Below are 9,328 nucleotides of genomic sequence, written 5' to 3'. Positions count from 1 at the left end.
GCGAGAGGGGTGGCTGGGCATGGCCACGGGGAGGCCGCCGCTGGGAGCCGGAGGGGGAAAGCGGGCCTCTGAGCGTGGGCAGAGTGCCCTGCCGATGCCGGCCAGACCCAGCGGGACGGGAGGAAACCGCGCAAAAGGGCAGAAGCGTTGAGGGTTTTTCCAGTCAGGAGCAGCAGCGGCCTCCTGGAGAGGGATGGGAAACGGAGGGCGCCCTCTGTGCATACGCAGAGTTTCTCCGCGGGGCCTGCAGAAGGGTAGTCCGAAAGTTTGGTTGTGGCCCCAGAGACCCCCGCCACTCCCCCTCCGCCCTGGCTGGGGAGCCTCTTCCCTCTGAGCACGCGCAGAGCGTTCCCCCCCCCCAAAAAAAAAACAGCGGAGGGGTTTTAGAAAGGAAGGGCCCTCTGGAAACACAGAAAGGGTTCCTGGCCATGTGCAGAGTGTCCGTCCTGAGCAAAGGAAGGGGAGATACACCAGGAGGGCCAACGCGGAGGCTTATATGGGAAAGAAAACACCCCGCACGCTGTGTCCATTTCGGTGGATAAACTAATCCCCCCCCGGCCTTCTCCTTGGAGGGAAGGGAGGTGCCCCCTTGCCCCCCCCCCATCCCGGCCTCCCCATCTGCCTGCAAGGGGGCTGCAACCTTGATTTGCAGCCCAGCCCTCCCCTCCCTCCTCCCTCCCAGGTGACTTCCACCCCTCCCCCAGCCCAGGGCTATGAAGCCTCTTTGAGGACTAGCCACCTGCCAGTCCCTGGGTGACTAGGATGGCTCTTTCAGCGTTCGGGCTGGGCCTCCTCGGCTGGGCCCTGCAGGTGGGCCTGTGCAATGGAGAAGCCTGCTGGGGGGCTGCTTTGCAGAGCTGCCAGGGGGGCTGCATGCGAATCCTGCTGACGCCCAGGCCCAGAGCGGCTTCCTCGGTCATCCGGCTTCTTGGTCAGTGGCGCTCAGGGCGGGAGGGGGCCGAGTCCTCCCAGCTGCAGGGAGGGAAGGGGCCTGGCTCCAGAGGGAGAGCTGGAGGGGAGAGGCGGGTTTCGTCCTGCCCAGGAACTCTGCTCACCCTGCTGACTTCTGGGGGCGAAGCTGCTCTTCCCCCCTCCCCATTAATGGGACCTTTTGCTCCTTCAAGGCGTGCAGCCTTCTAGGCAACTCTTTTACACCTTAGAAATATTGTAATATATAAATAAATATAAATAAATAAATAATATAGGCCTCAGATTTAAATGTTCTACTTAACTGGCAGCTTTGGCCTAGTAGTCTGGAACTTTTCTGCTGATATTTTTAAAAGCCTGGTTTTGCCTGAAGATTCCCCTCCCCCAGCTGTGGGGAGGGGGGGAGGGGGTGGTCTGGTGATCTCTCTGGGTAAGTGAGTTTCCTTGCAGTCTCATCACTCAAACTAGGGAGCTTCTGTGCTAGTAAGGAGGGGGTTTACCTAAACAAACAAACAAAAACAACCCTCCCTTCTAGCACTGGTGACATTACCTAGTTTGGGCAATGAAACGTCTTCAAGAAAGACACCCAGCAAGAGCCTCTTCCCCCCCTCCCCCCCCTGGACCCCTCAGCTCCACCCTGAGCCTCTCTTGGGACCGGGAGGGGGGGGGGTTGTGCAGGCCTTGTGCCCTTCCACTAGTGGTGGACCCTGCCTTGCTTTGACGGGAAGGGGGCTGTCCTGGCAGAGGAGGCCCGGGGTCTTCTCTCCACTTCTAAGCGGGGGGGGGGGGGCTTGCCAGGGTTGGGAAAAACTCTTTTGAGAGGCTGGCAGGGGAAACGGAGGCTGCTGCCGCTGCTGCCTGGGTCCCTACAGCATGTTTGTCCCTGACTGGCCCCCAATTCAGCCACGCTGCTGCCCTTTCCCCCCACCCCCTCCCCAGATGCTGCAGGGACCCCCCGTCTGCTGAAGAACGACTCCGCCTGTGGGACCTTGGTGTCCTCTCGGCCAGAGGGCTCCGTGGCTGTCGAGACGGCCTTTGGCGGATGCTACACCCAGGCACAGGTAAGGGGGGGGCACAGGGTGGGAGAGGGCTTCCCCTGGCCTCCTGGCTGCACAAGCTGAGCATGCCCACACTCACCGCTCGTGCAAGTAGGGATGCGCGCACACTCGCCCACCAATTCCGTGGCTCGCTTCCAAATGGCTGATGGCCCGGTAGGGGCTGCAGCCTGGGGGTGGGTGGAAGACCCCTGGTCTCGGGTCCCCTGCTTGAACAGGGGGATGGTCTAGAAGACCTTCAAGGTTCCCTCTGGCTCTGTTACTCCGTTAATGGGTGTGCCCTTTCCCAGTCAGGAGCTCTGCTCTGTTCCGGCCGTCCCCCTCTGGCCAGGGTGGCTCCGAGGAAGGGGCTGGAGACGTTGAGCCTTGAGAGCGGCTGAGAAGGGAGGAACGGGGGAGAAAGAGAGCAGCGCAAGAGCCCCTCACTCAGGGGGGCTGGGCGGCCTTTTCTCCTGATGTCTGTCAGATGCTCAGGGGGCCTAGCAGACGCCCCCAAAAGGATTGGCCTCGGGATCTGAAAGAACCCTGGCACACCCTTGATGGGCAGAGTGACCCTCCCCCCCCCCCATTGGCAGAAGGCCCAGGAAGCAGCCGTGGCTCCCCTAAGCCAGCACCGGGATCCCAAAGGCCATGGGGCCGGGAGGGGCTGGGCTGGAGGGACTGGCGGCTCCTAACCCCCCAACCTCCCCCCCCCAACCCCCAGGATGGGAGCTATCGGACCACCCTGCAGATGGAAAGCCTTGCGCCGGATGGACGGAAGGCCTCCTGCCGGAAGGAGCTGAGATGCCCAGAGCCACGTTTAGGTAGGCAGCGGGCTTTTCTCGGGGGGGGGGCTCCCCACCTTCACGCCCCTGGGCTGCTCCAGGGCGTCAGCCGCCTGGTGAAAGGAGAACAGTTGGGGTGGGGTCCCCCTGCTCCTGATGGGGCTGTGCAGCTTCCAGGCGGGGCCCTCTTACGGCCCTTCCCTCCCAGCACAAAGCAGGAAGACCCCACCTCTGCCCAGACCCCCTGCCCCCCCCCTTGGGGAGAGCGGAGGGGAAGGGCTGCTGAGGCTGTCCTGGATACCTGCCAGAGGCTGCCCGCCTGCAGCCAGGGAGGGAGGTGGGCGCCGTCCTGGTCCCTTGCGTGGAAGGGCACAAGAGCCATCCCCCCCCCCCTGCCAGGCCCTGGGGAGGGGCTTCTGTCCTCCTGCCCTTGTTCCCAAAGCTGCTGCAGGCCAGGAGGGGGAGGTGAGGTCACAAAGGAGGGCTGCTGATGTGGGAGAAGCCCACCCTGGCAACTGGAGAAGGCCCAGACCCCTGCCTGCCTCCTGCCAGGCAGGCGCCAGCTGGCATGGCTTCCCTTGCACTCCTGGCACTTCTGATGGCGGCTACTGCCAAGGTGGCCCCTGCTGGGACTGGGTGGGAGCCGCAGGCAGCAGTGGTGCTTCCCGGGGGTAGGTGCTGAGACATCCCGGGGGGTGAGGGGGCTGGGGGGGTTCAGCCGCTTCCAAGATCCCGTGGCTGCCCCACAGGCCAAGCCCAAATTCGCCCCCACCAAGGGCAATGAGGGTGCTGGCTCTGGGTGCCTGCAGGGGGGGGCATTGGCCCAAAGGGGGCAGCTCCCAAGAGGCTCCCTGTGGAGGTTCCTGTGGGATCTCAGGGGCCCCTGAAGCAGCATTACTGGGGCTCCTCTTAGCCCCCAGCCTCTGCGTTCCCTTTAGCCAGGGAGCCCCTCGCAGGGAGAATCCCCCCAGGAGCCTTTCCCCCTACAGCTGCCCAGGGAAGTCGGGAGGTGCAGCCGTTGGGCCGGGCTTTGGGGTCTGCTGGAGAAGGAGAGGCTACAAAAGGCCCACCGGCAGCCATCAGCTGTGGGGTTCCAAGGGCCAGCCAGACTGGGGGTCCCCAGGGGCCCCTTCTGAGCTTGGCCCCTGCAGAGGGAGGGCCCCTGTGGCCCCCAGAGTGAATCTTCCTGATGCTCCTGCAGGGGAGGAAGGGGAGATGCCCAGGGGTCCTCCTGAGCAGTTGTGGGTCTGCTGCAGGTGCCCCACGGCCGCCCTCTCTCCTGCCCCCAGTCCTGGATCCCCCCAGCCCCAGCCGGTGCTCAGTGGTACAGATGGCGGACCGAATGCCCTGCAGCTCCCATCGGCTCAGCCATGGCCGGTGCTCCCACTTGGGCTGCTGCTTCGACCCCCAGGACAGGCTGACCCCCTGCTACTACGGCAAGACAGGTGCAGCGGCAGACCACAGGGGCCGGGGGAGGGGGGGCATCACCGTGGCCCCTGGGAGGTCCTGGGACCCCCATCCCCCCCTTGAAGGGGCAACAGCTGCAGCCGGTCCCTTCCCTTCTGTGCCCCCAAGTCCCTTTACTTAGGCTGAGACTTCTGCTCAGCCGTTTCTGCTGCCCTTTGGACACACACCCCCCCCCCCCCGGTGGGCTCGGCTGGTCCAAGAAAAGGGGACTCTGTCTGGGGGAGGCAGGTCCCGTTTCCTGGGGTTTCATGGGCCAAGGGGAAGCAGAGAGGAAGGGGGGCGTCCTTGTGGAGGTAGAGGAGGGCTGGGGGGGGGGCTTCTCCTTCCTCCCCATCGGGGGTGGTAATGCTGCTACCCTCCTGGGGGGGGCGTCTTCTGCTGCCCCCCCCCCAATGCCTGGGATGGGGGAAAGGGTTGAGGGAAGAGAGGGGCCATGCCAGGGAGCAGAAAGGGGACGAGGAGGGAGGACCCGTATCAGGAGCCCGAAGGGAATGGAGGAAGGGACCCTTTGCTGGGCTGGACAAGGACGGTCACTTGCATAGCCCTCCTCCCCCCCTTCTGCCTTGCAAGGGGGGCTAAGGAGGGAGAGCTTGCAGCCAGACCCCTGTCCTGCCCGAGGAAAGGGGCACCTGACCTTTGACCCAACGGACCCCCACCCCACTCTCATTCCCTGCACAGTGACGGCCCGCTGCACCCCGGAGGGCTCCTTGTCCCTGGCCATCTCTAGAGACGTGGCTGTGCCGGCCCTGAGCCTGGATTCCCTGCGGTTGCTGAGACCTGGGGGCCCCCCCTGTGGCCCCCGTTCCAGGAACAAAGCCTTCGCGGTCTTCCACTTTCCACTTTCTGCCTGTGGGACCATCGTCAAGGTCAGCGGGGAGGCTGCCGCATAACAACAGCAACAACAACAGCCCTGCGAGGTGGGCGGGCCTGGGAGAGGCTGGCTGGCTGGGGGTCCCCAAGCTGGCCCCCGGGGCCGAAAGGGGCCGGAGCCCCGGAGTCTCAGGGCTCCTCCCTTGGGGGCTGGGCCCAGGTTCTCTCCGGGGGTTCAAATGGCTCAAAGGGAGAAGGGGGGGGGGCACGGTTAAAGGACTTCCATTGGTTTTCTAGCACCCCACGGAAGCCCCTCCCTCCCCAAAGTCCCTTTGCTCAGGTGGAAGAGAAATGCTGAGCCACCCCTGCAAACGTCTGCCTGAAGCCCCCCCCCCCCCCCCCGATTCTCGGGGGTGGAAGAAAGCGGCCCCATCGAGGGACAAAAGCAGAGGGGCTCGGGGGGGGGGCAGAGTCTGCTAGAAAAAGGGAGGGAGGGGGGAGGGGGAAAAGCTAAGGGAGGGAGGGATCCCCCTCAGCCACCGCTTTCTGTGCCAGGAGGCCGGAGGCCACCGGATCTACGAGAACCAGCTCTCGGCAGAGAGACGGACCCTCCGGGCCTCTTTGGGCTCCATCACCCGGGACAGCGACTTCTTCAGGTGGCCGCTGGGTGGGGGGGGTCCCTGGGCAGCAGCAGGCTGGTGGTGGGGAGGAGCAGGGACAGGATCCCAGCCCTAGGATGAGACGGGAAAGGTCCCCCCAAGAGAGGGGGGGGGAAGAAGCCCCTGCCTGCCTTCCTGGCCCCCCGGGCCCCCAGAGGCCTTGAGCTGGGCTGGCTCTCGGACCCCTCCCCGGAAGGCAGAGCCGGGCTTCAGCCAGGGGGCTTGGAAGCCCTGGGCCTCCCGCGGCTTCTGCTTGCTGCATTCCCCTCAGGCCCCTTCTTGCTCTGAGCAGGGGTGGCCTTCATGACCTCAAGGATGCCGCCTTCCTCCCGGATTCACTGGTGCCCTCAAGGGGACCCGGCAGCAGTGGCCGCAAGCCCCAGCCCCCCCTCCCCCCCCGGCTCTCTTGCAGGCTGACCATCCGCTGCAGCTACTCTGCCCAGGAGCCCCTCCCGGTGAGTCTCCTGGTGGCCACCCCTCCTCCTCCCCTGGCCGCCATTGCCCAGCAGGGGCCCCTCGCCCTGGACATGCGGATCGCTGGAGGTAGGTGGGGGGGTTAGCCCCCCCCGAGCCCTTCCAGGGGGGGGGGGTCTGCCTGCTGCTGTCCCTCTGGGGCAGCCCCACCTCAGGGGCCTCCTCCCTCTGCAGACGAGACCTACTCCTCCTACTACGGCCCTCTGGACTACCCGGTGGTGAAGTTGCTGCGTGAGCCCATTCCCCTGGAAGTCCGCCTCTTCGGGAGGAGAGATCCGGCGCTCTTCCTGCTCCTCCACAAGTGTTGGGCCACCCTAAGCCCCAGCCCCCTCCGGGCACCTCAGTGGCCCCTCCTGCAGAATGGGTCTGTGACTTGGGCCTGCGGGGAGGAGGGCAGGCCTTAACAAGTTTGCCTGGAGCCCAGGGGTGGCCTGGATGCCTCCGCCAGTCTCTGGCCAGAGCTTGACCAAGGAGAAATGTTGGGCAGCCCGGCCCCCTTGATTCTGTGGGGCCCAGCACTTCATTTCTTTGAATTGGGGGGGGGGGCGGGGGAGGCGCTGTCTCTCCATCAGAGCGACTTTCCCAAGAGGGTGGAAGCGGAGCTCCCAATTTCCCTGGTTCAGAAGCCTCCAGCAGAGCCAGGATTGGCTTGTTGCCAAGCGTTTCGTGGTGGGCAGCAGCCCACTCCCTTCGCTGACCTCAGGCACCGGCCTCCCACCACCACCACCCGGTCTCCCTCTGCGGCCGTTTGTGCATGAGCTGCGCCCTCTGCCCCCAGGTGCCCCCACCAAGGAGACCACTTCCAGAGCCAGCTGGTTCCCCTCGAGTGGGATCTGGGGCTGCCCTCCCCCTCCCACCATCAGCGCTTCGTGGTCAGGACCTTTGTGGACAGGGATGCTCGGCAGATGCTCAGCGGCCCGGTAGGGTTGGGGGCCTGGCCAGAGCAGGGGGGGGGGCAGCCCGGCAGGTCCCCAATCCCTTTGCTCACAGGAGGGCAAGAGCAGAGGAGTTCTGGTTCTGAGCAACCCATCCGCTGAGCCAAGGGAAGAGGTTTTCTGTACATTCTCAGAGGCACTGTCTCCCTCCTGGAGCCATAAACCCCCCCTTTGCCTGGAGGGAGGGAGGCCAGACTCTGGGGGACCACTTTCCCCCAGCAGTTGACCCTTGGCCTGGCCTGTGGGGCGAGGTCCCCCACTGCTCCTGACCTCTGGCCCCTTCCCCATAGATCTACTTCCACTGCAGTGCCTGGGCCTGCCTGCCCTCCGCCCAGGAGCCGTGCGGCACCCGCTGTGAGGCCGGCCTGCAGGGCAGACGTGAGTTGGTGGGCTGCAGAGGGTCCTTGGGTGGGGGGCTATGGGGAGCACACTGCAGTGCTTGTAGATGCCCCTTCCTCTCCTCCGCCCCAGGCCAGAGAGATGCCCAGGGAGGAGCTCCTTCGGAGGCAGAGCAGGTGCTGATGGTGGCTTCCGTTGGGCCTGTGGACGTCTTCAGCCAGCCTGTGCAGGCCTCCCGCCCGGAAGGTACTAAAGGGGGGCTGTCACCTGCCCCCCCAGCATCCCCTTGGGGGGGGGGTTTCTGTGTGTGTGGCTGTATCAACCTTCAACGATGGGGACCTTCAGCAGCAGCCCCAAGTTCCTCCTAGCTGCAGATTGCGCCCTGAAGGGGAGATTGCCCTGAGTGAAGACCCCCACCACCATTGCACCAGGGGCTAGCCAAGATCCCCCTGCCCGCCACTCTTTTTCCCCTGCAGGGCCTGGAGCGCTTGCCCCAGAGGGCTTCCTGCGATGGGAGGACGGGCTCTGTCTGGCGGCAGGGCTGGCCGCAGCCCTGAGCCTCGGATCCCTGCTGCTGCTGCTCCTCCAAAGGCGGAGAAGAGAGAGGCAGCAGGGGCCAGCACCTTCCCACGCCTGAAAGAGAAAATAAATTGGCTCTTGGGAACACGAGACTGGCATTGTGATGTGGCTGGGCGGCTCCCTGTCCGGGAGAAGGGCTTGGTCTCCGTGGCTCTTTCGGGTCCCTCTGGGAGCAGCAGGTGCCGCGTCTCCTGCTGGGGGCCTCCGCAACGGAGCCTTTGCACCCCTGGAAATCCTGCTTCTTCCTCCACAGGGAGCCCCACTCGTCCCTTTCCCCTCTGCCACCGCCGCTGCCCCTGAAGGGGGGCTCTGCCATCCCCCACCCAGTGCCCAGGCAAGGCCCACCTCCTCGTGAAAGCGAAGCTGGGTGGGGCAGAGAGCAGCTCCACCTGCGAATGTGGCGATCCAGGGACGGGGGAAACGCTGGAGGTGGTGGGAAGAGTGAGCAGAGGTGCCCTCACAGTTGCACGGGTGAGCCCGTGGCTTGAGAGGCCAAGAGCAGAGGAGCAGCTCACGACAGCCTGATGCCTGAAGCGACCCTCCACCTCCCTCTAGGCCTATGGAGCTTCTCTTTGGCCGCCTCTTGCACTTCGTGCCCAGACTCCCTGTGGTCTCCTTTTCTCTCCCGCCCCCTGTTAATGGCCCCTTAGGCGCTGCGGGAGGCATAGAGGACCTGTAGAAAGGCAGGTGAGGAGGGGGGCTTCCCAGGGGGGCTTCTTTGCGGTGGCAGTCTGAATGGCCGTCTCCCTCTTGGCTGTGTTCACACCACACGCACAGCCATGTTACAAGCAGTGGCCTGCCTTCCAGCTGAGAGCAGCGGCTATAAGCCTCCACTGTTCTTGCACGTTGCTCTGACTGCAGCCTTGGGAAATCTGCTGGGTTGCGTGAGGGGCCCTTGCGGCAGCACAGCTGGCACTTCGGCTGCTGCAGCAACGCTACCGGAAGAGGGTCCGGGCCCCGGCACAGGAGACGCTGCCTGTGAAGCAGTGAATCCAATCGCTCTCTTGAAGGTGGCGATAAAAAGCTTTTAGTCTCTTATCCCAAAAGTCCAGAGGTGGGATTCAGCCGGTTCAGACTGGTTCAAGCGAACCGGTTGTTAAAATTCTGCCCAGTTCGGCAAACCGGCTAATCCCACCACTGGCTGGGCCCACCCCAGCCATTTTTCGGGCTCTTTTGGATGTTCAGTAAATGAATAGAAGGAAATTGAGTCAAAAGCCTCAACGTGGTACAAATTCCCTCTCTATTTATTTACTACTAGTGAACATCCAAAACGGCCCAAAAAAATGTCCGAAAATGAAGTTTTCAAATCTTCAATTACC

General features: G+C 64.1%; 1 protein-coding gene across 2 annotated transcripts; it reads left to right on the top strand.

The window, feature by feature from the left end:
- Positions 1-422: 422 nt before the first annotated feature.
- Positions 423-8,219, top strand: LOC309383136 (zona pellucida sperm-binding protein 4-like). 2 transcript variants are annotated; one of them, XM_081935324.1, is made up of 12 exons: positions 423-931; positions 1,867-1,988; positions 2,686-2,785; positions 4,036-4,191; positions 4,892-5,079; positions 5,579-5,679; positions 6,095-6,225; positions 6,331-6,520; positions 6,935-7,076; positions 7,382-7,469; positions 7,563-7,676; positions 7,907-8,219. In XM_081935324.1, exons 1-12 carry the CDS (start codon positions 763-765, stop codon positions 8,065-8,067), a joined length of 1,662 nt encoding a protein of 553 aa, XP_081791450.1. In that variant the 5' UTR covers positions 423-762; the 3' UTR covers positions 8,068-8,219. The 2 variants fall into 2 exon arrangements, with proteins under 2 accessions (XP_081791450.1, XP_081791449.1); XM_081935323.1 differs by having other exon boundaries at positions 4,003-4,191.
- Positions 8,220-9,328: the final 1,109 nt, after the last annotated feature.

Source organism: Natrix helvetica (assembly GCF_964273705.1).
Source record: "Natrix helvetica genome assembly, chromosome: 1".
Classification (NCBI taxonomy): Eukaryota; Metazoa; Chordata; class Lepidosauria; order Squamata; family Natricidae; genus Natrix; species Natrix helvetica.
The sequence above is the reverse complement of the archived record's forward strand: the minus strand, read 5'-3'. Positions and strand labels throughout refer to the sequence as shown.

Excerpts from the sequence above, each read along its gene's own strand:
- LOC309383136 (XM_081935323.1), top strand. The coding sequence starts at position 763 with ATGGCTCTTTCAGCGTTCGGGCTGGGCCTCCTCGGCTGGGCCCTGCAG. Across the intron at positions 932-1,866 it reads CTCGGTCATCCGGCTTCTTG|ATGCTGCAGGGACCCCCCGT; the intron begins GTCAGTGGCGCT and ends CCCCCTCCCCAG. Across the intron at positions 6,226-6,330 it reads GGACATGCGGATCGCTGGAG|ACGAGACCTACTCCTCCTAC; the intron begins GTAGGTGGGGGG and ends CTCCCTCTGCAG.